The sequence below is a fragment of the Brachyistius frenatus genome, unplaced genomic scaffold (assembly GCF_029030835.1).
Source record: "Brachyistius frenatus isolate BFR_SWC_R1_liver_20210118 unplaced genomic scaffold, ASM2903083v1 Contig_9, whole genome shotgun sequence".
NCBI classification, from domain to species: domain Eukaryota; kingdom Metazoa; phylum Chordata; class Actinopteri; family Embiotocidae; genus Brachyistius; species Brachyistius frenatus.
The window spans coordinates 5510722-5538201 of record NW_027210608.1 but is presented as its reverse complement, the minus strand read 5'-3'; the positions used below and the strand labels follow the sequence as shown (position 1 = coordinate 5538201).

At 40.7% G+C, this 27480-nt stretch overlaps 2 protein-coding genes and 3 pseudogenes across 4 annotated transcripts in view; 4 read left to right on the top strand and 1 right to left on the bottom strand.

The window, feature by feature from the left end:
- Positions 1-1881: 1881 nt before the first annotated feature.
- LOC138616269 (UDP-glucuronosyltransferase 2A2-like) lies at positions 1882-4803 on the bottom strand. Its single transcript, XM_069690466.1, has 2 exons — positions 4750-4803; positions 1882-4269 (listed from the first exon to the last, which is right to left on the bottom strand). The coding sequence occupies exon 2, from the start codon at positions 4267-4269 to the stop codon at positions 2686-2688; it is 1584 nt and encodes a 527-aa protein (XP_069546567.1). The 5' UTR covers positions 4750-4803; the 3' UTR covers positions 1882-2685.
- Positions 4804-6770: 1967 nt separating this feature from the next.
- LOC138616268 (UDP-glucuronosyltransferase 2C1 pseudogene) lies at positions 6771-9621 on the top strand (annotated as a pseudogene).
- Positions 9622-12680: 3059 nt separating this feature from the next.
- On the top strand, positions 12681-16487 carry LOC138616266 (UDP-glucuronosyltransferase 2B17 pseudogene; annotated as a pseudogene).
- A 779-nt stretch (positions 16488-17266) lies between these two features.
- Positions 17267-18917, top strand: LOC138616267 (UDP-glucuronosyltransferase 2B15 pseudogene; annotated as a pseudogene).
- A 5551-nt stretch (positions 18918-24468) lies between these two features.
- The window catches only part of nptnb (neuroplastin b), a 32344-nt gene continuing 29332 nt past the window's right edge, over positions 24469-27480 (top strand). The window contains exon 1 of one of the 3 annotated variants that reach the window (XM_069690474.1): positions 24469-25066. In XM_069690474.1, the coding sequence (XP_069546575.1) occupies positions 24991-25066 (76 nt within the window). In that variant the 5' untranslated portion in view covers positions 24469-24990. The remainder of the gene's footprint in view (positions 25067-27480) is intronic. The other 2 variants (XM_069690476.1, XM_069690475.1) reach the window with 2 other exon arrangements.

Sequence of the window (27480 nt, the reverse complement as noted above, 5' to 3'; positions counted from 1 at the left end):
GGAGCAGAAGCGTTCGTGAACAATAAATTTAAAGCGATCATTGAGGAAGGGGGATATAAGCCTGAACAAGTTTTTAATATGGATGAGACTGGCTTATTTTGGAAACGAATGCCCTCCCGCACCTTCATCATGCAGGAAGAAGCCAAAGCCCCAGGATTTAAAGCCCAAAAAGATCGTTTGACTCTGGTTATGTGCGGAAATGCTGCAGGTTTTATGATTAAACCAGGGCTTATTTATAGGTCCAAAAATCCCAGAGCACTGAAAAACAAAAATAAGGATGATTTGCCCGTTTACTGGATGCACAACGCAAAGGCTTGGATGACAAAAGCGCTCAATCTGGATTGGTTCAAACACTGTTTCATCCCGGACGTCAAGTGTTATTTGAGAGAAAAAGGACTAGACTTTAAAGTGCTTCTGCTCGTTGACAACGCCGGAGGTCACGCTGATGATTTGGCGTATGATGGTGTGCAAATCGAATTTCTGCCGCCAAACACTACATCCCTGATTCAACCCATGGATCAAGGCATCATCCGTGCTTTCAAGGCTCTCTATACGCGCAACACCCTGCAACATCTTGTTGAGGCTATGGACTCGGATCAAGATTTCTCACTAACGGACTACTGGCGTGGATACACCATCGCATCATGTCTCCAAAATATTCAGAGGGCCATTCAGGAGATGAAAACTGAAACTTTGAATGCCTGCTGGAAAAAACTGTGGCCAGAGGCAGTGCAAAACCCAAGCGGAGGCTCGCTTGACGAGATCCATCACTCTGCCGTAGATACAGCTGTGAATCTCGCTAAACAGCTCGGAGGAGACGGCTTTAATGACATGACTCCGGATGACATTAATGCCCTGATCGACGCAGACGCACATCCGCTGACCGATGCAGACCTGGCAGAAATGACAAAGCCACCAAGCGACGATGAAAGAGAAGAGGAAGAAGAGGACACAAGTGTGGATAAAGATGAGGAGGATGGACTAACACTTGGTCGCTTAGCAACAATGCTGAGAATGGCCACTGAACTTCAGCCAGCAGCTCAAGAGTGGGACCCTTTGATGAGCCGTTCATTACAGTTCTCAAACATAATCGACGGTGGCATGTCGGTTTATAAGAATCTTTTTGCCCAGAAGAAAAAAGAGCGACAACAACTACCGATAACTATGTTCTTCTCTCGAAAAACCACACCTGCACCGCGGGCTTTAGAAGAAAGAACCGCTGCAGAGCGGAGTCAGGATGCAGCGGCTCAGTCAGAAGAGCAGTGAAATACACGAGTCACTATTTGTCCGACTGTACTTTGTATTTGTTTTCATAATCATTTTTCATTTCCTCCCGTTCTAATCCAATGACTCGGGTCGCAGTGGGGCGGTGCCGATCTCAGCAATTTGAAGCCTTCAGTTCGTATTGATGATTAAAATTATTATTTTACAGTACAGTAGTTATTTGTAAAAAAAACATTTATGCAGTACTTTTATTTGTTAAACAAATGCTTGGGCCTGTAAAAAGGTTTTGTTCTTTGGTTTCAATGTATTATGGAGTATTTCATTGTATAATAATTGTAAAAAAAATAAAGGTTACTACTTCACGGATTTCGCCTATCACGGTTTCTATTTGGAACGTAACCCCCGCGATAAACGAGGGTTCACTGTATATATTATATGAGTCCGGACAGATATGGATGTAAACTGCAACCTGACTGGTGGATGGGGGCAAACTCTCTCCTGGTGAAGTGAATGGTTTGATGAGTGTGTTTAAAATCAAATCATGATTATCTGGAGCCCTTAAGTGGTCATTAAAGGTGGAAAAAGTGGAATTGATCAGTATTCATGATAGGTCTTGATTTCAGAGGTCGGCTTATGACTCAATTAAATTCAGTTCAGTTTAGTTTAATTTTATTTTATTCAGTGTAGCATCACTATGTGAAATGGTACCAATCACTTTGCTGCAAGCAAATCAAAAAAAGAAACCTCCACATTTAAAAATGAAAATGAAAAACGTATAGCAGCTGATGCCTATATGAATAACTAACCGGTGGTTCTGGTATGATGTGGCCCAAAATCTGTACAGGGCAATGGTGACCAATTATGGTGAACTTTGTAAAATCAGAAATGATTACAGTCCTTATTGCAGTAGATTAAAAAGATATTTCAAATAAACAGATCGTGAGTGTAATTTTGAGAATATGTAAATAAGTGCGACTATTTTGTGAACTGGGCTGCATATAAACACACCTTGACAGATGAACAAGTAAGTGTTGACCTGAACCACAATAGATCAGGAATGCTGTTTTAATTAACGTTTATATTCAGAACTCTAAACTGTTTGCACTAAAGACAATTTTCTTTCATCACCTGTGATATTGATAACAGGTTAATGACTGTTATGTTTTCGAGCTGCTAAGCAGTTATTGTTACTTTAAATGCACTAAGTATTGCATATGTTGAACCTAAAATGTGAGTGTAAATCGTTTAATGTTCTATTGTTTGTTAAAGTTATCACAAATTGCAGTTGAACGTAACCCTACGACTCCAGTTGATCATTGTGTCTGTTATCTCCTTACAACCTCTCCCGTACCAATCTAGACACTGGTCCACAGCATGTTGAGTCTTCTGTTAACCCCGTGTGGGTTACACTTAGAAATTGAGATATTGTATGTATACGGTGTATCTATATCTCTGGACTCATTAGTCACGTTTCACTTTAGGTTTACACATTGCAGTGCATAAACACCTCATGGAGACAAAAATTGCTAAAAGCACGAGGAGCACAACTCCAGCCAGGAACAGAACTACATCTACAGAGTGGTAGGAATACCAGGGCAGTCTGTAAGAAGCAGCTTTCAGATGAGCTGCTCCTTTGTGTCTCATGACAAACTCGATCCAGAACACGGCGTTATCCATCGGCGTTATTGGCTGATCTCTGTGCAGCCTGGAGAGTCTCTGCATGTTCATCCTGTAGGAGGGCTCGTTCAGGACTTCCTTTATGGCGTTCAGGAAGTTGTCATCTTTGTCCACTGTTGCCAATGTAAGAAGCTTAGCAGCTCCTCTCTCTTTCAGACGAAGAAGGTTGTCGTGTTGGTCAAAAAACAGAGGAAGACCTACAACTGGGACTCCGTGATAGAGAGCTTCTTGGACTCCGTTTGTTCCCCCGTGAGCCACAAATAGTTTGATCTTAGGATGTCCTAAAAGGTCGTTCTGTGGCATCCAGTCGACCAGTAAAGTGTTGTTACCCAGAGTGGCTGGTCTGTCACCTTTATACTTCCAGATAACTTTCTGGGGTAATTTAGCAAAAGTAGCAGCGATCTCATTTGTCATGTCAGCAGGAAGTTCACTCACAAAAGTTCCCAGAGACATGATGATGAAGCCATGCTCTCCTGAACTCTGCACAAACTCCTCCAAGTGTTGAGGCAGAGGTTTGGCAGGTTTACACTGGAACCCTCCCATGTACACAACGTTGGGCATTGTGGGGCGCGGATAATCAAACACAAAGTCCACTCTCATCAGCCAAATGTCTGCATCAATCATTAACTGGTTACAGTCAATATCAGGACCAAGATATTTGTCACATATCTTCTGGTATACTTGGTTAATCACCAAGTGGTTTTGTGCTCGGGTTATTAGACGTAAAACCAGGTTTTTAACTCTCTGTAAAAAGGTCATCTTATCAGAGTTGCCAGATCCTGTTATAGGAATATAGGATATGGGTGAAGGGGCAATAGCAAGATGAGCCTCTTCAGATATTAACCAGCGGACATTATAAACCAAAGGAAGGTTCAAATATTTGGCCAAAATGACTCCACTACCCCAGCAGGGGTCGGTGAGTACCAGGTCAAAATTGCTGTGCTGTAGAGTTCTCATCAACTCTCTGTCATCGAGCAACGCTGATGTAAATTCAGCCACAATGGAGTGAGCTTCAAGAAATATGCCGAACATTCCTACATTTGCGTGGAGAAAACTGGTGAGGGGGAGAGCTCCCCGCTCAAATTGTATGGAATCAAATATGAGCTTAGTAATAAACGTCTGATCTAAGCTCTTCTCCACTGGAACTGTATAGGTACTGTAATACGAGGAGTTATCCTTGATGTACCAGCTTTTGCTGGAACGCACAATAGATAAATTGTGTCCTCTGGAGTGCAAATCTCGAAGCAGAATATCCATGTTTATCCAGTGGCTGCCTTCAGTCGGAAGGACTAAGATGTTGCCACCTTGACAGGTTTTGGAAATGAGGATGAGGAGCAGCACAGCACTGCAGCAGCAAATCAGCCTCATCTGAAACGCAATCAAATGATAATCAATTGACTGAGGTGAAGAAAGACTTTAAATGAGCTGTGATCATTTCAAAGTATCCATACTGAGCCATCAGTATATCAGTAAAGCCATCCATACTGCCCATTTTTCATGATTTCTAACCTCCCTCATTTTCCATCATTGGAAATTCTCCCTTTAAATTTTCCATAATAGCCTATAGAATTATGCTTGACATTGAAAGTCAGTCCTGTGGACATACAAGTCTTAGGGCTTCTAAACTGCACATCACAGTTATAACATTAACACAGTGTCTAACAGCTCCACACACACTGAAATTAAGTAAAGCCCATTTGGGCGTTAGCATTACTCTCCTAAAAGTAATATAGCAAGTTTAAACATGATTCACAAACTGGAGCTCAAGTCTGAGCACAACTTTCCAACTGACTGAACAACAAAACTGTAACATGTAACATGTTGCGTAAAAACATCGTTTCCACTTACTGTAGCCTGTGTTGTTTCACCACAAAGAAAAAAACAAGATGTTGGAGAACTGTTTTTGTGTAGCAGCTGTGCAACACTCCGGAAGTGCTTATCCATGCAATCTGGAGGGGAGGAGTGATTACAGGCGCACTGCGGTGAAGTCAGTTTTAGGATGGACAGTCGACAGACCTTCCGGATCCAACTGTGTAGGTTTAATTTAGGGACCATCAATAAATTATTCTTAAAATGACATCAGACCAATATTATTTCGAATACCTTCTTATCTTGCCCATAATACTTTTTTTTTTTTTTTTTAATATAATAAGCTGATCTCATGTAGAACATCTGTTTATCTATATTTCTAGTGTGGATTTAATTCATTTTATATAAATATTTGAATTGAAGTTATTTGATTTTTCTGTCATTTGAATTGTCTTTGTTGAAATATTCCAACACATGTTTAATCACAAGTGAATAAAATTTCTACCATTTACCAACATTTCGACAACATTACGGAGGATGAGAGCATGCTGGAAAATAGGAGAGGAGAAGTCCAAGAAACATATGAACAGTTATGTTATTCTGCAGCAGACAAATCTAATTAATCAATATTACACGAGATTTTTGACGTTAAAGCACACCCTCGAGTGTAATATTGTGATTATACAACAAGTAACCATCTAAATAAAATATATAATCAAAATGTATTCATATTGTGGGGCAATTTGCTCTCAAAATACAAAACTTTTTGTCAGTGTGATCTCCGTTCCTACGGCGGTACATGGGGTACGACTAATAACTGGGAAACAATCATTGCGTCAGTAGAAGCGAATGTAATGTATGCGATGTTTACCACTCCAGGAAGTAGTCCGACCCTTAGCAACGACGTAGCAACAGAGACGAGATCTAGTCCATTTTATTGCTTTCTAGAGATCGTTTCTCAAACTAAATAAATACAGCACATAGAAACACTAAACTGCTTAGCTCGCTCAATATCATTGTAAGTAAGATATCCACTCAAAAAAGATATCAATGGACACATGTATTTTTAAGATTTTAGCACTGTGTTATGTGTTAAAACAACCGGTCAAACGAGCCGCTGTTAGGATTTTAAGTGTGCGACTTTCCATAGCATTACGGTACGGGTGCTCGGAGCAACAATTAAGGACCAAGAGAGACACAATTTCACCAAATGGGTCACATTTAACAGACCTGTAACAAGTAAAAACAACATTATATTGCACATTATATGAAGTTCAATTCCAATGAAATATTCCCATTGAGTAGGCGGAGTGATATTTGTAGTGATGAGCAGGGTGTGATGTTTTATGGTGATTTGCGGACGTTCCAAATGTTCAGTTGACCAATCAGTGTCATTGGACACACAGGTAGTGGGTAGTGGGAACGACTTGTTGTATAATAAGAGAGCGAGTGAGAGAGCAGGACACACACACTTATGTTCTTTTGTATAAAAGTTACTGAGGCAACAATAAAACTTTGATTACCATATCGTACTGTGTTGGGGTAAGGCCTGGAGTTTCCCTGCATTTTTTTTTAAGCTAAAAATAATTCTCCCAGTCCTTTCAATGAGTAATGATGCCATCGCTTCTGTTTGTAGACATGTTGATCCACTTACTGGCTTCACACCACAGTGAAGTTAGTTTTAGGTTGGAAACATGAACCCTTAACCTGAGGTTTCACTTAGGGACTGTCAATAAGGGCTATCTTCCTGCTGACTTGTCCATATTTGTAAAATAAAAATAAAAAATGCCTAAAAGATAATGCTAAATTGGTCTTATGCATGACATCTGTAGAACTTATGAAAGTGCTTATTGCAGTAGATTGGACAGATGTTTCTACCAAAGTATAGGGCTACATGGTGAGTGTACTTTGAAAACATGTAAAACTCTTGCATCAAAGACATTTAAATTATCCCAAATTTTGAATATCCAACCTAGAACTGACTTCACTGAGCTATAGTGCACCCCGAATCATACCTCCCCTCCAGACTGCAAATAAGGACTCAGAGTTTGTTTTACTGACACTGTACAAAACAGTTCTCTAACACTGGGATTTTTTTTCTGCGTGGAGAGAAAAGTACAGGCTACAGTAAGTGGAACCGATTTGTGTTAAGGATGTGTCACCGTACATTTTGCATGTTAGCCTACAACTTTTGCTCAGTCAGCGGGAAAGTGGAGCTCAGACTTCAGCTGTTTGTGAATCATGTTTAAACTTGCTATATTACCTTTAGGAAAGTAATGATTTGGCACAAATGGGCTTTAATTAATTTCAGTGTGTTTTTTAAATTTAATTTTAGGCATAATTCCATTACCTATTACGGAGAATTTTAAAACGAGGTTAGAAATCATGAAAAATGGCTTTACTGATATACTGATGGCTCAGTATGGATACTTTGAAATGATCACAGCTCCTTTAAAGTCTTTCTTCACCTCAGTCAATTGATTATCATTTGATTGCGTTTCAGATGAGGCTGATTTGCTGCTGCAGTGCTGTGCTGCTCCTCATCCTCATTTCCAAAACCTGTCAAGGTGGCAACATCTTAGTCCTTCCGACTGAAGGCAGCCACTGGATAAACATGGATATTCTGCTTCGAGATTTGCACTCCAGAGGACACAATTTAACTATTGTGTATCCCACCAATAGCTGGTACATCAAGGATAACTCCTCGTATTACAGTACCTACACAGTTCAAACTGTGATGAGCTTTGATCAGACGTTTATCACAAGGATCTTATCTGAGATCATAGAATTTGAGCGGGCTGCTCTCCCCTTCACCAGTTTTCTCCACATAACTGTTAGCATGTTCAGCGCATTTCTTGAAGCTCACTCCATTGTGGCTGAATTTACATCAGCGTTGCTCGATGACAGAGAGTTGATGAGAACTCTACAGCACAGCAATTTTGACCTGGTACTCACCGACCCCTGCTGGGGTAGTGGAGTCATTTTGGCCAAATATTTGAACCTTCCTTTGGTTTATAATGTCCGCTGGTTAATATCTGAAGAGGCTCATCTTGCTATTGCCCCTTCACCCATATCCTATATTCCTATAACAGGATCTGGCAACTCTGATAAGATGACCTTTTTACAGAGAGTTAAAAACCTGGTTTTACGTCTAATAACCCGAGCACAAAACCACTTGGTGATTAACCAAGTATACCAGAAGATATGTGACAAATATCTTGGTCCTGATATTGACTATAACCAGTTAATGATTGATGCAGACATTTGGCTGATGAGAGTGGACTTTGTGTTTGATTATCCGCGCCCCACAATGCCCAACGTTGTGTACATGGGAGGGTTCCAGTGTAAACCTGCCAAACCTCTGCCTCAACACTTGGAGGAGTTTGTGCAGAGTTCAGGAGAGCATGGCTTCATCATCATGTCTCTGGGAACTTTTGTGAGTGAACTTCCTGCTGACATGACAAATGAGATCGCTGCAGCTTTTGCTAAATTACCCCAGAAAGTCATCTGGAGGTATAAAGGTGACAGACCAGCCACTCTGGGTAACAACACTTTACTGGTCGACTGGATGCCACAGAACGACCTTTTAGGACATCCTAAGATCAAACTATTTGTGGCTCACGGGGGAACAAACGGAGTCCAAGAAGCTCTCTATCACGGAGTCCCAGTTGTAGGTCTTCCTCTGTTTTTTGACCAACACGACAACCTTCTTCGTCTGAAAGAGAGAGGAGCTGCTAAGCTTCTTACATTGGCAACAGTGGACAAAGATGACAACTTCCTGAACGCCATAAAGGAAGTCCTGAACGAGCCCTCCTACAGGATGAACATGCAGAGACTCTCCAGGCTGCACAGAGATCAGCCAATAACGCCGATGGATAACGCCGTGTTCTGGATCGAGTTTGTCATGAGACACAAAGGAGCAGCTCATCTGAAAGCTGCTTCTTACAGACTGCCCTGGTATTCCTACCACTCTGTAGATGTAGTTCTGTTCCTGGCTGGAGTTGTGCTCCTCGTGCTTTTAGCAATTTTTGTCTCCATGAGGTGTTTATGCACTGCAATGTGTAAACCTAAAGTGAAACGTGACTAATGAGTCCAGAGATATAGATACACCGTATACATACAATATCTCAATTTCTAAGTGTAACCCACACAGGGTTAACAGAAGACTCAACATGCTGTGGACCAGTGTCTAGATTGGTACAGGAGAGGTTGTAAGGAGATAACAGACACAATGATCAACTGGAGCCGTAGGGTTACGTTCAACTGCAATTTGTGATAACTTTAACAAACAATAGAACATTAAACGATTTATACTCACATTTTAGGTTCAACATATGCAATACTTAGTGCATTTAAAGTAACAATAACTGCTTAGCAGCTCGAAAACATAACAGTCATTAACCTGTTATCAATATCACAGGTGATGAAAGAAAATTGTCTTTAGTGCAAACAGTTTAGAGTTTCTTTGGATCCAAATGTTTAAGATGATGCCGTGTTGAGGTCGTAACAGTTTTTTAGTCAGATTGGTCCGGTCAAGTCAGTTTAGTTCAAAAGAGATATTTGGTCAAGAAAAAAATAGTCAGAGATGTAGGGCTTTGACTGTCCTATCACACTGGTGCACTCGGATGAAGGGATGAAGGAATGAAGGGATGAAGGAATGAAGGGATGAAGGAATGGACGGTCTCCTCAGTGCAACAAGTGATCGTGGTCCAACTCCTCTGGGTTAAAGGTGGCTCGCCATCTCCTTCGTAAAGGAGAATCCAAATCCAAAATCTACAGGGTTTTCCAGGGAACTCAACAACCTAACCTGTATATAAACAAGGCTGTTACTCTATTGCATCAAAAAATTCACTGAAAATCACATGCAAATTCTCATTGTACTACTGTGACACAACAACAATTAAAATAATGAAATGGTTTCACTGTAATTCATTGAATTGAAATTGAAATGAATGGGTTTACTTTATAAAACCATCTGCTGAACATGAATAAGCATATTACATGCTCGCATTCTTTCATTTAAGATCATAGTTTAAATGCACATCTTCAGTAGTTTTAAACAGATATTTTATCATTAACACGAGGAGAGCATAACAGGACAGGACTATTTAATATAAATAGTGCAACACGGATTTAAACACAAAGTTATAATACCTAACGACAATTGAGCTATGAATCATACTCTTCCCACCGGGTTATCAATGCAGAATGGTGCTGACTTAACTGCAGCTTAATGCTCTGACTAACACAACCATAAATACAACGCCAAGTTCACATATTATCAAGGAGAACACGAGCTCTCGGAGCTGCCTCGAGCCGACGGACAACGCCAGCTTCCACAGTGAGCCGCTTGTAGCTTAACTTCGCTGACCTCACCGAGACACTTCCAAACGAGGTTAACTCCTGGCACACCGGTGTTTGGACAACTCCCGTCTCTTCAGAGAAACTCTCTCAAAAGGTCGACTTGTTGTTCACACAGTTTTTACTATCCTGTGTTTAAGCTCAAGAATTTTGCAGTCTCCAGCCGCGCTCGTCTGTTCATGCCGTCTTCACTTCTCTGCGCTCACCTGGGTGGGGGTGGGACTTAACCTGCTAGTCCAATCAGAAACCTGCGTTGCCTGCTATAGCCAATGAGAACTACGTCTGAACGAAGTGGCTATGATTGACACTGTGTTTAGCAAATAGACAACAACAAAGGAAGCATACTATAACCCGCGCCATTTTAATACTGGGTTATACAAGCAATTACATTATTTAATTGAGCAATTGCAGTGTTAAATAATTAAGTACATTTACTCAATTACTCTACATAAGTAACATTTTGAGCAATTTATTTGTACTTTATTTGAGTATCTTCATTTGATTCTACTTTATTCTTTCACCAAACTGGGACCAAACAAGTACTTTAAAACTTTAACCACAGTTTGCTGCTAATACTTATGTACTTAAGTACTTACAGTAGGTCGGATTTTTCATGCAGGACTTAATGCATTTGTAACCCACATTAGTTTTACCAGCAACTAAAGGGTTAACTCACACATGCAGTACCGACGTTCACCAGAGAGGCGCTCTCGTGCACGTCGGGAGATCAAAGCCGTCTCCAGGGAGACGACCCTTTATGTCTCCAAGGAAACAGCAGCGTCAAGAGCGACACCACTGAAGAATCTTTTTTGGTTGATTTTTGCTCACTGCTTTTGAGGATCTTTATTTATTTGATCGTTAACCAGACCGACTCCGAAGGAAGAAGTTTATTTTAAGTCTGAGAAGAATCTCCGGTGGGTGACGAATGCACGTTGTTCACAGTTAGCAGTTGGTGCAGAGCTACAAAGGAGGACAGTTGTTTAGTTGGGCTGAAGATACCTATCAGGAGAGAAGAGAACAATAACCAGTCGGAGATAAATATTAATTTGTTGATGAATATTATTTTACGTGGTTGATATCTGTGATTGTGGAGCTACATGTGCGACGGGGCTAGTTAAGCGCTGAGGGGTTAATGCGTCGGGACCTGTTGAACCGAGCGGGAACGATGACGTCATGTTCTTGTTTTAGCGCCAGAAGTAAACGGTCAGATTGAGAACAGCTGTTGAGTGTGTTGCTTAGTAACTGTGGACGTTTAAATGATGTCTGTTAGGTATAAGTGATGGATGTCACCGAGACATGAGCACATGTGTGTGTGAAATATGTTGGTATGTTAATATTGACCATAGTGAATATTATATATATGCAGTATATATATGTGTGTGTGTAATACCATTTTACTGGTCATTTGCTGTTACACCAACAATAGAGTTTATAAATTAAAGTACTGCATGCAGATTTTTTTTTTTTTTTTTTTGTATGGATCTGTGATGGAGACAGCGATCCCCAGAAACCTCCACAGAGCTGGAGCTGAGTGACCCTGTGACCCCTGATCATCTTCACCGTGGGTGAAGCTGCATTTGGTCTTCTTGGATTCTCCTGCAGGAGCACCGACGAGCAAAAAAAAGATTCAGATCAGAGTTAGTCTGAGAGCCTCCAGACGTACACTACCGGGTAGTAGACTGAAAGACAAGAGACTGAAACTGACTGACTGTGAGAGAAATACCGGTATTGGGGTTATTATTTGAATTTGTTATTTTTCTTTTATGCTGTTCCCTTGATTTTCTGTGTTAAAAACTATAATAAATTGCAGTTCAGTTCCTTGTTTTAAACTGCAAACATTTGCCGTGTTTCATTCACTCCCAGAGCGACCTAAAGACAGTCCTAAACTTAACACGGGACATCTAGTGTGTTACATAGACTGCTAAACCTAATGCCCTAAGCATTATTACCAAAACTGTACAAATCAAAGACTTGGAATAAATTAAGTTATACCATCAGTCCCAGTGTGTGTTTGCATCTCCAACCAACCACCAGGTGGACTATCTTTCTTATAACTGTTGCAGATGTTCAGGTCAATGCACTCAGTTTAATGTGTTACTTTTAGTTTCAAAATGTTTAATATGTAACTCAGACAGGTTTCTCAGTAACTTAGCCAGTTCAGGGCTACATTTAACCTTCAGATGCTTGTTGAGCTACAAACCTGGCATTTACAGTTAAAACTCATGTTATAATCCTGTGAAATCAGTGGCTTTTCAAAACTCCACAAATACACACTTCACTCAGTTATATCTGTTTCATGAAAGCTTGTTTGACTTCCTTTGACATGAGTCATTTGTATACAATACAAATGTTCCACAAGATGTGGCGTCTCCACCTCAAGGGTGTGTATGGGTTTATGTGGGCGACTTGATTTATTAGGCTCGATCAGTGCCTGCATTCAAGACAAAGCCGTTTTAAATTTGCTGTGTTGACTCTTTTATCCTATAGCACCCAATCAAAGATCCAGCTGCCTGTGTCATATTCAGTCTTAATATTTTCACAGATTTGTCTTGTAGTTTCAGATCACTTCAGTAATGTCTAATGGAAGTATGACGATGGTAAATAAACTATTTATTTACTTCCCTTTAAGATAACACACTTTAATGTGACATGTTTAGCAAGAACTGCAAGAGGAGGTGAGAAAAAATAAATCAGGAAGTGCTTTTTGTTTTTTCAGCCTCACTGGATTTTTTTTTTTTGCAGCTCTTCACAACTGTGTCTTAACAGTCTGAAGGAAAAGTTCAGCAAAACCGAGGATATTTAAAGCATTTTAACCGTAAGTTTGTTCATTATTTAGTTATGTGGCTACAAATACTTTATATTTATTTGATTTGTCTGTGTTACTGGCGTGTGCGTTTGCTGTGTAACCATACTGCATGCGAGTGGCTCCACCCTGTACATTATGAAACACTCGCCACTCTCCTGAGTGTTGTAGGGAGTGTCTGTATGTTTTTATGCAGCTGTCATAGCTAACATATAGTTGTTAAAGTGTCAGTAAATTTTGGACCGCTCACCCAGTTTGTGTATAATACAACTGATACTGTTTGTGGCACGAATCCAATGTTATTCTAGAAACGCTCTTTTCTTGAAGCTTAAACAGAGATCCATTTTTCTGTTTGTACTTTAAAATACCAGTAGATCTACTCCAGGGTCCCACAGCATTTTAAGCGATCCATGGTTTACTGTCACAGACCACATCTGTATAACCACTACAGCATACAGTAACTCTTTGTTAACACTGCAGCTCTGACTCGTTGCGCTATTTTGACCAAAGTTCCCTGGAAAGGCAGGGATCTCTTACTGCAAATGTCTTGCGGGTGGGACAAATGAAACCAGGAAGTGTTTTATAGTCCCACTGGTTTGACTTCAATTTTTTGCTGCCTGGTTTCTTTTGTTTGAGTCTGCAGCAAGAGAGTTTAGTGACCTAAATGGCAGAGAAGATTTCACTGTCAGCTTGACATTTATAGCCTTTGTTTTTAGTGCATTAGGGGGAAAAAAAAAACTAGGTGTTCACAGTGCTGAAAAGAAAACATTTGTTTCTAGTTTTTGACAGCGAGCGTTACCAAGTCGAACAGACTTTATTGAATCAAATCCATTGTTGAGGGTTTTTTGATATTTTAACAATAAGAAAATAAATGTATTGGGGTTTTTTTTATGCAGAGATTAAATGTTTCCTTTTGGAAGATAGTTCTGGTTTTAAATCCTTTCTGCAAAGAGAGACGGGGGTCTGACACAAATTGCATGCAGAGCTCTTGGCACCAATCGGCGCCCTAATTTCCCGAGAGAGGCTCCATGTGCTGCGTACACGTGAGGGCTGTCAGAAGGAGTTTTCCCATGCAAATAGAGGCAATTGAACGGAACATCATTGCAGCTCTCTATTTCAAGTGTCTTGTTATATCAACCACCTGTCATGTGATACTGTACTAACAGCTGTTTTTTCTGCTTTGTTTTTTTAAATTTATTCATATTTCAGAAGGCAACATTTGACAAGATTTGAAGATGTCACTGGCTTCCATCCTCTCTCTTTTGGCTGTCATTATTCCAGCTGCACGTGGTGGGAAAGTTCTGGTATTTCCACACGACGGTAGCCACTGGGTGAACATGAGGATACTTGTCGAGGAGCTGCATTTGAGGGGACACATTGTGACGCTTATTCGAGCTGCAGACAGCTGGTACATCAGTGAAACCTCCCCGCATTACAATACGGTCACGGTTGATGTCGCTGGTGGTGCAAATGAGGACTTTTTTCGTCTCTTTGTCTCGGAGGTTATTCGAATTAAACGAAGCAAGGGGTCTGCGTGGGACCGTTTTGCTTTGGACATGGAGTTAAAAGACAAGTTCTTTGAATTGCACAACAAAATCTGTGAAATGCTCGTGCACATGTTTGAGAAGAAAGAACTGATGAAGTCTTTGGAAGAAGCCAAGTTTGATGCGGTTTTGACAGACCCTGCGAATGGTGGAGGCGTATTTCTGGCTCACTACCTCGGCTTGCCGTTGGTGTTCAATGCTCGGTGGACTGTTCACGGTGAGGCCCATTTTGCTATCGCACCTTCTCCACTTTCCTACGTCCCACTTCCACCTTCAGAATTATCAGATCGTATGACTTTCTTTGAGAGGGTCCAAAACATGGTCTTTTACACCATGAGGATGCAACTGTACAAGCAGGTAGTTGGGCCACATTATTCTGCATTGGCCAACCGCTACTTTGGCTCAGACGTAGACTACTTCACCCTGTTTCAAGCTGCAGACCTGTGGCTCATGAGGGTGGACTTTGTGTTCGAGTTCCCTCGTCCCACCATGCCTAATGTTGTCTACATGGGAGGGTTCCAGTGTAAACCTGCGAAGCCTCTGCCTCAACACTTGGAAGAGTTTGTGCAGAGCTCTGGAGAGCACGGCGTCATCATCATGTCTCTGGGGACTTTGATTGGAGAGCTTCCCCGAGATTTAGCTGACGAGATCGCTGCAGCTTTTGCTAAATTACCTCAGAAAGTCATCTGGAGGTATAAAGGTGACAGACCAGCCACTCTGGGTAACAACACTTTACTGGTCGACTGGATGCCACAGAACGACCTTTTAGGACATCCTAAGATCAAACTATTTGTAAGCCATGGGGGAACAAATGGTATTTATGAAGCTATATATCATGGGGTTCCCATTGTTGGCATTCCCATCGTGTTCGATCAAGCCGACAACCTCTCCAGAATGAGAGCAAAGGGCACTGCAAAGGCTTTGGATGTTTCTGATTTGGATAGAAACATATTTCAGAAAGACATACAGGAAGTCCTGACTGAGCCCTCCTACAGGATGAACATGCAGAGACTCTCCAGGCTGCACAGAGATCAGCCAACGAACCCGCTGGACCGCGCCCTCTTCTGGATCGAGTTTGTCATGAGACACAAAGGTGCAGCTCACCTGAGGACTGAGTCCTACAGACTGCCCTGGTATTCCTACCACTCTGTAGATGTCATATTGTTTTTGGTAGCAGTTGCACTGCTTGTGTTGTTATTTTTTGCTAGGTTAGTACGGGTCTGCTTTAGATTGTGTTTTAGAAAAAAATATAAACGTGACTAACCAGGAAAGGTGGACTGGTAATTTTCACATTTGTTGGTATATTGTTATGCTAATGTAAATATGGCTGTAATTAACGGACCACTGAATGGAATAGATGATTTAAAGACATTACATTTTTGACTGTCTTTTGAGCTCCCTTTTGAGTACTTATTTTCTTAGAAATATCAAATAGTTTAAATTTGCTCTTCTTCCCACCCATTGCCTTAACAACCGTGGTGACCAAGTATTCAAGGTTGTAGCTCCAAAACTATGGAATGCTCCACCTGCATCCCGAAGGTCTGCTGATACTGTGGACTCGGCTACAAACAGCTCCAGACATTCCTGTTTTCACAGGCTGTTGGGTAACCTATATGCACCAGGTCTGCATCTCTGTACTTGTGTTTTTACGTTGGATTGTGTTTTTATGTTTTTCAATGTGGTTCTCCAAATCTCCTTAACTTCTTTTTTTCATGTTGGTTTTTTTTTTCTTTTGTAAAGCACTTTGTGAATTTATCTGTGAAAAGAGCTAGGCAAATAAATTGTACTCACTATAAATACATTTAGTGTTAAAAAACATGACGTCATTTAATTTATGTGTCTGCATGCACCTGGTAAATATTTACTTTTGGTTCTAACCAAATGAAAGAAGAACATGGAATAATAAAATGAGCACAATTTGTAATCCAATTATACTCGATTTCAGTTCTTCAGTATTCCATGTTACTGTACACAATATTATGAACTTCTATTTATTAGAAGCTTCTGCTATTTCTGCTATTTCGATTCACCCTATTCCAAAAATCTAGGACCTGATTATATGTCTAAACATCTGCAACATGAGAAATGATGCTGCATTATTAAAAGTTCTTGTTTTCCAGTCATGTAAATCTGTTAGTGATATTTGCATAATCGTAAAACACCACTGACTCCTTCCACTCGCCTATGTACTTTCTTATCACCAGAGTATTTAATAGCATGAAACTGCAGTTGCAAAGTCCTATTCAAGTTTGAACTTGTAAGGACCAGCGTGTGTTCTGCTCTCCGGCAAAGTAGGAGTATTAGGAAACAAATCACATTGGCTGCCAAAAAGGTAACATTAACAATTTTATTTAATCTTTTACCAAAACAACACCTTGATAGCTATCAGGACTGGAACTACACTGTGTATTTTTAAGTTCTTTTAACTGGCCGACAGAAGATTTCTCTATTCTTATTAATCTTACATTTGATATTTTTTTTATAACTGTAGGCTACATATACTACATGAAATTAATTAAAAGTAAAACATATAATTACAGTTACATAACATTTAAAGATATGGACATAAAGAGTAAATAGCAGGATTTTCATTCACAAATCAGTGACGTAAACTGTATTCTCTTTGATTAAATCAAAGCTGGAGTGTGGCACTTACACATAAAAGAACATCTGTACTTGTATTACTGCTGTTGAAAATTATGATTTTGCTCAAATAGAAGCTGTATTAATGATTTTTTTCCCCCACTTTAGAATCAAAATGCATTGGCACTGGATCTGGATCAGTCTCTGCTGGATTTGTCCCACTGTAGTTTATGGTGGGAAGGTGCTTGTTTTCCCAGTGGACGGGAGCCACTGGGTGAACATGAAAGTCATTATCGAGGAACTACATTCAAGGGGCCACCAGGTTTCTGTTGTGCGCTCATCAGACAGCTGGTACATCAAGGAGACCTCCCAGTTTTATACTTCAATTACACTCAGTGAGGCGTCTGGATTTGATGAAGACTTCATAAAGGCATTTGTGACTGAGTTGTTAAACATCCAGAGAGGCGGAAAGTCAGCCTGGACACGTTTTAAACTGGAAATGGAACAAGCACAAAAGGTCTTTCAGATGCATGAACAAACACGTAAAGGACTTGAGGAACTTTTTGAAAATAAGGAGGTGATGCAATCCCTTAAGGGTGCCAAATATGACCTCGTCCTGACAGACCCTGCCATACCAGGGGGCGTCCTACTTGCCCACTACCTCAAGTTGCCTCTTGTTTTTAATGCCAGATGGACTAGTCAGGGTGAAGGCCATTTTTCAATCGCGCCTTCTCCTCTGTCTTTCATTCCAATGACAGGAACTCAGCTATCAGATAAAATGACCTTTCTTGAGAGAGTCCTGAACATGATACATTTTGGCTTCACGCAATATCAGATTAGACAGTTTGTCTTGCCTAGCTATATGGGATTGATTGAAAAATATTTAGGTCCAGAGGCAGACTACTTGTCCCTGTTTCCAGCTGCAGACCTGTGGCTCATGAGGGTGGACTTTGTGTTCGAGTTCCCTCGTCCCACCATGCCTAATGTTGTCTACATGGGAGGGTTCCAGTGTAAACCTGCGAAGCCTCTGCCTCAACACTTGGAGGAATTTGTGCAGAGCTCTGGAGAGCACGGCGTCATCATCATGTCTCTGGGGACTTTGATTGGAGAGCTTCCCCGAGATTTAGCTGACGAGATTGCTGCAGCTTTTGCTAAATTACCTCAGAAAGTCATCTGGAGGTATAAAGGTGACAGACCAGCCACTCTGGGTAACAACACTTTACTGGTCGACTGGATGCCACAGAACGACCTTTTAGGACATCCTAAGATCAAACTATTTGTGGCTCATGGGGGAACCAATGGCATTCAAGAGGCTCTTTATCACGGAGTTCCTATACTAGGACTTCCACTGATTTTTGATCAACATGATAATCTAATGAGAATTGAAGTGAGAGGAGCAGGGAAGGTAATTGATATTTTTACTATGAATGAAGACATCTTCTTTCAGGGTGCTCAGGAGGTCCTGACTGAGCCCTCCTACAGGATGAACATGCAGAGACTCTCCAGGCTGCACAGAGATCAGCCAACGAACCCGCTGGACCGCGCCCTCTTCTGGATCGAGTTTGTCATGAGACACAAAGGTGCAGCTCACCTGAGGACTGAGTCCTACAGACTGCCCTGGTATTCCTACCACTCTGTAGATGTGATTCTCTTTTTACTTGGAGTTGTGCTGATTATTCTGGGGACCTTTACTGCCCTAACAATATGCCTATTCTCTGTGTGTCTAAGAACAAAAAGTAAACGTGACTAAAAAGTAGCAATCAAATGTAAAATCTGACATATTTTACATAGTTATTTGAGTTGTGTTTTGATGGGTATAATACACAATTCTGATGAATTTCAAAACTCTGCTATAAAAAAATAAATAATCTGATGATTTATTTGATTTTATCAGAAGAAGACACATTTAAGGCTGATTGTATCTGATTCAGTGTATTTCACACAACTCTTATTTCACGAACCCATATGTAAATGTGCCTTTATTTAACGCATTATTAGGGTTTGATGTCTGTGACCTCTGATCAAAATTCACACAAATAAAACTTAAACCCTCACAAGAAAGAGTTAATGAACTGCACATCGATACTGATGCTTTAGAAGGAATGAAATAAAAGCATTTTACAAAATCTCTATAACGTGTGGGAGCAGTTTGTGAAAGTCTTTAATCTTTCAATGTTTTTGCTCTTTTTTTGGTGCATCACTGATTTTCAAGACTTTTCATATTCACTCATATAGTGCAGCACAATATTCTTAGACTACATTTATTCCTCCCTCAGTGCTGCGCAGTATTGAGGATTAATGTTCTTATCGTCGAAGCCAAGTGTCGGCTTGTGTGGATTTAAACATATCCAATTTCACACACAACGATTAAAGTGACACACCAGAGTTATACTGGGCCTTTACAATATATGCTTGAATCCTTGCTTTATATAAGCCTAATGTGTGATTTTTACCTGTAGGATTTTGTGTTATGGGCTATTTTTTGACAGCTCAACCTTGGTTTTAATACAACTCATAAAACTACAGGAATTTCAGTGTTGAGGAGAATCTTTTATTTTAGTCTGATTATTTAACTTGGAGATTTCATTTTAGGAGAGAGTTAAATTTATCTTTATGTAACTAGTGTGAGATGTTGCCAATACTAATAATATTAGCTCATAGTAAAGTATGTCAAAGAAAATCTTTGAATAAGAGAGAAAGAACTTGCTTGGGACAAAACAAGACCAAATAAAGTTTGCACTAAATGTTTTGCTCTAAAACATTTAAGTGAATGCTTAGTTGCAGGTTATTTGTGATGATTACTTTGAATCTGGAGCCTTGCAATAACCTGTCACTGAAAAGAGTGATTATAAGTCTGCCTGTCCCATAGTCCATAAAGTAGTCCCTTTATATTTGGACATAGATATGCCCCCAGAGACTTTTGTAGGTGAAATTCTCATTACAAAAAGTGACACAATGCAGCCTTTGCCAATTTACCTCTACTCAGACCACTCTAATCAAGAACAATTAACCATAAAGGTCATCCACATAAAAACAAAACAAAACAAAACAAAAAAGGGTGGGCTTCAAGATTCAGTCAAGTCCTCAATGAGGTTCGATATTTGTTTGCCGCTGACTATGACACCCTGCTGTGTATAAAAGTGGGGGAAGAGTGCATAAAGACAACAACCTTCAGGAAGTCCTGAATAAGCCCTCCTACAGGATGAACATGCAGGGCCTGCCTCAATTTCAACACTTAATTAGTTTAATTGGCACTCAGGCTATGCTGCAAATACCAAGAATAATAGAAGTCAGAACAACTGGTGTAAACGACAGCTTTGGAAGACCTGCAGAGGATCTACAGGCTGCAGAGGTCAGCCAATGAAACGCGGTCTCTTCAGAATAGAGGCACTCCTGAGAGAAAAAGATGCTGCTCATGTGACAACTTACAGGCTGCTTTGGTATTTTACAATAGATATCATGAGTTACACTTAGGTTTTTTTTTTCCTAATGAAGGGCCCAATGTTTCATCAGTTTTAAAGCACTGAACATCTTGCTTTTCACTTAAGTCCAAAAAAAGGCACAAATTATATTCCTACTGTTGCCATATTTTTCTATGAATGCCAAAACAGTATGTATAAATCAAATCATTCTACTTTTTCCAACAGTGTGTTAATATTTGTAATATATTCTTACAAGAGATGTTAAACCTATAAATGATAACACTCTAAGGCAAACTCATATTCCCAAAAAAAGAGGGTTTGTGAGGACTGTGTAAACTAACATGCTCTTGAGACATGAAGGTTTTACTTAAATAAATAAATCCTTTTATTACAAAACAATAAAAAAAAAAAAAATACTGTATAAGTATTGTTATAGAATTTGTGTCTACATCCTACTTTTGGCTGTTTGCAGCCTCGATACAAATCATCATAGTTTTACATCTCTACTGTCCAACAGGTAAATCATTAGGGACTCCTGTTCAGTCTGAATTACCACTGTTAGCTAAGATTAGACATGATGGGTCTGACACTACAAGCCTGGAGGCATTTGTCACTCAGGAGGGAAAACAAAAAGTGAAATTTCACTTTGTTGGAACATTTTCATTTTGGGCACACACACATCAAACAATAGTACAACTAATATTAGTCAGGTCAATATTAGCTGCCTGGTGGATTCCACTTTTGTCAACATAGCTAATACAAAAATGCACAAAAAAACTCCCAGGTTAAAAAAAAGAAATAATATTTTCAGGGTATAAAAAGTTGCAAAAAAACAGGACTCACTGGTTTTCATGTAGACTAAAAAGTCACAAAGTGTGACAGAGTGAGATGTAACTAAATCATTTGACATTTTGGATAATCTGCATATTTTCTTTCTTGCCAAAAGAAAACACTCATGTCTGTCCAGTAAATGTGAAGCTGGATTCAGTAGTTAGTTATCTAAGCTTAAGAACAAGTTATTCATAGTTTGATGCTAAGTTGTGTGCTTTGCAATTTTTAAGTACTCTATTGATCGCTGTGGGAAAATTGATCCTCTGCATTTTCCCCCATCATTTGTACACACTACAGAGCAGTGGCCAGACACACGCTGCAACAAACGGGAACCGACTTCAGTTGTCACCAGTGCCTTGGTTGGGGGAACTGATCGAAGCACTCCCTCTTAACATATATGTACATTTAACAATGCATGATGGGAGGAAACCAGAGCACCAGGCAAAAAAAACCAACAACATGCGAACAATGGAAACTCCACACAGAAAACCAAGGAGTTCAAACCCAGGGCTTTCTTGCTTACCACTGAGCCACCGTGCCACCTATTGCAGAACGTTCTGGAGTCTACAATGGTTGCCTGGGTACAACAAGTCAAGAAATAGTTTCCCACTTTTTCCAGACTTTATGCTAAACTAACATAATCGACCAGGGTCTGTAACTTTTACCAGACAAACAAGAGTGTGGTATGATCTTCTTATCTAACTTTTAGTATTAAAAAAAAACAAAAAACATATTTCCCCATTTGTCGAACCACATCTTCGGTAGTTGAAAACCAATAAGTCACTGCACTGAAGTATCAAATGCACACAGGCACAACACTGGCTACATATTTACCAATAATACAGAGGAAATAACATCTGTTTTTAATCATATCCATATTCATGGGAGCATCAGTGGCCATTGAAAACATACTGTTTATCCAACTTCTGTGGGGGAAAATACTTTCAAACGTCACAATAGTTACAAAAAAAGTCATAGTAAAGTCTGTCCGTGGTATTTACAAAGTGTTCGTGCCAGCAGGGCAGGTGTGGTGGGCGGTGTAAGTCCTTTCATGATGTCCTGGTCCGCAGAGAGCTCATCCTGAGCATAGTGAGGTCGGCTACATCTGCATCCTGCATCTCCACCTCTTGCTGGCAGCTTTCTCTGATTACATACACTACGAGACCCACACAGATGAAAATGAGGAGGATTATGCCTATAACCTGGGGCACAGAAGAGTAAAAGCAACACTTTGTTTAGTAAATATCAATTTAAAGGCATATTCATGTTTAACAATAACTATATTAGCAGTGCTGTATTAATACTTCTCAAAGTGCAATGGCGATAGATATGTTCTATATAGTGCACACTCTGAGGGGGAGGTGTTACCACTCCACTCATCCTCCATAATCTTCCGTAAATCAGAAAATATTCAACTCACCTGAGAAAAAACAAACAGCTGCTGTGAGCGGAGCATTAGTTCTTGCGGAGTGACATCTCCCTCACTAATTGGCTCACACCACTTCTGTGGAGCTGCCTTGTCTACTAGTACAAATCTACCCTCCCAGTCTGTCATAGCACAAGCAAAGTATTGGCCATCGAGGAACAACAAAATCAGCCACACGATAGCAGGAACAAAACTGGAGAAGGAAACAGTTTTCCTGCACCACGTATCACATCTGCATCCTTGGATGATCAGCATCAAGGTGAAGGCCATGACGGCAGGAATGATGAAGAATGCTGATGAAAACATTCCGTTCCATGTGGGGTTGCAAGGACACTCAAACTCCAGCTCCACCAGCTTCTCTAGTCCCATGAGAATAAAACCAAAAGCCACATTTGATACCAGAGGACTGTTGCTAAGTTCATTTTTCAGCCTGGTAAGCCATTGTTGTCTACTTTCCATACTAGATAGACCGAAAAATGGAGACAATCCTTGTAAAAAGCCCAAAAGAGGGTCCACCGTTGTGAACACATTGGCAACAGCTAAGTGATGCGTAATTAACGCATCCAGCGGTAAGTTTTCCCCTCGGGCAAAATGCCACACTTCCACTCTGATTGGTTTTGAACAAAGGAGGGTGTGACGTCTGCTCTGACATTTCTCCAGCTGATTGGTCTGTGTGAGGTTTCAGGTGGGGTTACATTTTAAATGTGGTCTCCCATGGACAAACTGGAGGGAGGGCTGTAAAGTGGAGGGAAGTTTGTTCTGCAGTTGAGCACAGACTAGCCCCTGTGCAGCAGTCCTGCAAAAAAAAAAAAAAAAAATGCATGGAGGTGTAGCCATGGATCGAGGGCCAGCCATTACACAGAGGAATCCAGTTAAAATCCCAATCTTAAACTACACCTAAACAAAAGACGGAAATGTAACAATTAAAACGGTATTTAGTAAAGAGGTCATACAATTGACCCCATAATACTACAAGTTGAGTCATAAATGTGTTTCAAATGTGGGCTCATTTGTTGCAATTGTCCTAAATTAAAAAAAAGAGAAATGCATGCTGACATTTTTCAGTTTACAGGGACCGGCCACATGAGGTCGCCCATGCAGCAGCGCAAGATTAAAGGATAGAAGAGGATTACAGGAGGCCATGTTGAACTTTCAAGGGGATGTGGTACATACAGCTTGAGAACACCCAGGCCACTGATGTGATGACATAATTTATAAATGACCTCAGTGAGCTCAAGAGCATCATCATAATCTCCTCATATTAAAACCTGACAAGAGAAAGTATTAAGGCACTGCGAAATAAGACTAGAAATATGTGACTGGTGAAAACAAGGACTGGATTGCCTCAGTCTACCACCATAATAACCCTTGCGAGTTTTGATTTAATTTTTGTTTTATGTAAATCCTATCGTGCTTTTAAACTTGTTTGTTACAGGCTCTGCATATAGTTTGTTTCAAATCTGGGGACAACCCATCTGGAAATGTGTAAGCAATATTAATAGTACAAGATTGAGCAGTTAGGAAATCATATGAATTATTAGTGTTGTCACCAACAACTAAGGAAATCGTGAATGAGCAGGACCAACGTCCAAATTAGAATTGAAGGTGATGAAAATATGCACCTGTAATCTAAAAGAAAATAATAATAAAATGAAGCATAACCGCGCGCAGACAAGGAAATGAAGGCTGAGGAGGCACAAAAACATCACTTGCATACGTGTGTGTGTGTGTGTGTGTGTGCGTGTATTCATCCACGGTCATGAGCGCACTGGGCACGCGCAGCTTGTCGTTGCTGCCGTTGGTGTCCTACCAGCATCTGTTCCTCTTTTGGTATTAAAAATAGACTGGTGCTGATAACAGACTTATGTTTCGGCTACATCACTTCCCGTCGGGAATCATTTGTGCGCTACTTTCATTTTAATCACCGAGCCGTGACCGTGAGAGCGTAAATGCGCATCGGTCTGCGCATCTTTGAATCTTCAGAACCACACTGTGGACAATCTCCGTGACATCCAAAGACCTCTCCTCCGCAATCCGACGAGGCTTCTTCACCGCCTATGGCCGCACATCGGCATCCCTGAGCCGCTGGCCTCGTCCCGGACCTTTCACCCAGCGCTGTCCTCAAAAGGTCTTTGAATCAGGGAGACATTTTTACGAACATTTTTTTTAATCATCCTCGGCTGACTATTTTTTAAAGCACCCGGTGCTATGCTGGGCCCATCTCTCTAGATCTTGTGATCAATAGCCAACACGATCTCTCCTCCCACATTCGTCCGACCGAGACCCTGGTACTCTCTTCCAGCCCCAACGATGCATCCTAACGCAGTGATGCTAGCGGTGGTCCTTTTGGGGAACTTGATGCTGCCTTTCATCTCGGCTCAAAACGGTAAGAACACAGATGTGACCGTGGCATGATTGTAAACATCGCATTGAGGGAAAGTGACTTGACTTGTGTGAGGACGCCCGAGCGAAATGTTTCTAAAGAGGATTTTGAGAATGACTGCGTTAAAGCCACTACAGTACTATAGTTTCACGCATCACGACAAGAAGGCCAGAGTTTGACATGAACAAAATCTGATTCAATCACCACACAGTGTAACAAAGAAATACAACTGACGGTGTTGATACATTTGTGCAACGTTATGCCTTGCAGCATTGAGTAATAGGTGTGTCTGTAAGAGGAATTAACGGTCACTTTAAGGCAAGTCGAGTTTGTAGTTATATATATATATTTTTTTTTTTTAATAGACAGAATGTTCCTGGTAAAATAAAACTTTTGTACCTTTATGGAATTAGTTCTACTATTTACACAGCTTTACTTTCACTGGCCACATGAGGTAGTAGCCAATGAATAGCCTCAGGCTGCCAGTGTGTGTGTTTAGTCAAAGGGGGTTGGGTAGCAAGCAAGATTAACCTGCTGTGTTTGGTGATCAAGTGACATATTATCAACACCAAACACTGGCTGAAGACTCACCTGGTGTGTGCTGTAAATACTATAAACACCAGGCTCTTCTGTATCACAGTGGCTGAACATGGGCCTGTGCTTCTGGTTGACTGACCAAAAGTGTTTCCCCTATTATACCACACTGCCTGTCATGCCAGCTTAAATAGATGTTTCTTGTCCAGCTGATTCAGTCTGCAGTTATTGCACACAAATAACAACCTTATTCCCCTATCTGAGGATCGCGGCTGAGCACCAGATGTTTATTTTCCCAAAACAGTCAAAAGAAAATAATCAAAATACTTAACTCATGGAGATGTGAAGGATGTTCGTTTCAAAAGTTCACTGTCCGTTAATGATAAAAAAAAGTGTCATGACTTGGTTTAAGTAAATGTCAGCAACATGCTGTTGGGTGTTCCAGGCTCTCCTCCTCTGATACAGCATGTCCTGACTTCAAATTCTGTTGAATCACATCACCCGGCGGGGCACACAAATCAGTGGCCACTCATGACATGAAAGTGGATTCTTTTTGTTTTCACTTATCTTTTTTAAATGAATCTCAGTAGTTTCCTGACATGATTATGGAGAATGTGGCGCTCAGAGATGCAAGCATCTCAGGTTCTGTTAACAAAACAATAATCGCCTATCTTTTAAGGAGCTGCCATACCCACATGTCAAGGCCCAGGTGTTGCCAGCGTCACTGATTTGGTCTAATCCACTATGACAAAAAAAAAAACAGGGCAAAGAATTACTCTGATACTTTGATCCTAAATGTCCACCTCCTCTAAAATACCACATCAGTTATATAACAAAACATAATCACTTGAATTCCTTTCTCTCTTTGTTGATAATTTCTCTGAAGTGCTTGAAGTGTGCGCGCGCACAGTGAGGCATTTGCTCATCTTGCTATCTGGAAAATCAAATACTCAATAAGCCCTCTATTGTTTGATAAAGCTCAAGCAAAGGCATTCCAAACACTTCCTGTGGTCTTTGCCTAGTGTTAGTGCCCACTCGCTGAGGCCCAGTTCACACCCCAGAAGCGCGCGCACACACACGCACACATGCACACACACACACACACACACACACACACACACACACACACACACACACACACACACACACACACACACACACACACACACACACACACACACGCACGCACGCACACACACAAATACATCTGTGAAAGGCAGACTGGTGCCACTCAGACACAAAATCTGTCTGTGTTTCATCTGTCTTGTGCAGAGATGTGTTTCATTCAAAGTAAATACACCTTATATTGATCACAGGTTCGATAAGAGCAGTAATGAGCTACAGTTAATGTTTAGCACCAAAGGCTTTATTGTAATATTGACTCACGTTGCATGCAAAAGCCATTGCATTTCTGTCTCACAGTTCAGATTAAGGGTAATCGGTGCATGGCTTCTTATGCAATCCCAGATTTTCATGTGATATTACAGAGTTCAGGCAGTGATGTGGGGACAATAATAATTATAAGTGCAGGAGATGTAATCACCGTATCTGGGAAGCAGAGGGAATTCATGCCATTATTTCCTCATGTTCAGGGAAAAAAAGTAGGCCCACTATAGGTGGCCAGCTTCTGTGACAGATATTTGGAGGACTGTAAATAGCATCCGTCCATTCTGCCTCGTTTCTATTTTTACCATCGAGACACAGCACAGAGAACTGTGGCTTTAAGGTCCTTTTGTGAAAGTGAATCCATTAACTCTTAATGGATGGTTTCCTCGTGCACCGCTGCACAGCCCTCTGAAGACTCCCTACGTGGCTGTGAACTACTTAAGCTGAGAGATGATGTGATCTTTATGCATAGAAAATAAAAGGCTGTTGCGAAGGTG

What these genes read in the sequence shown, in the direction of transcription:
- LOC138616269 (XM_069690466.1), bottom strand. Translation starts at nt 4,269, where the DNA reads ATGAGGCTGATTTGCTGCTGCAGTGCTGTGCTGCTCCTCATCCTCATT.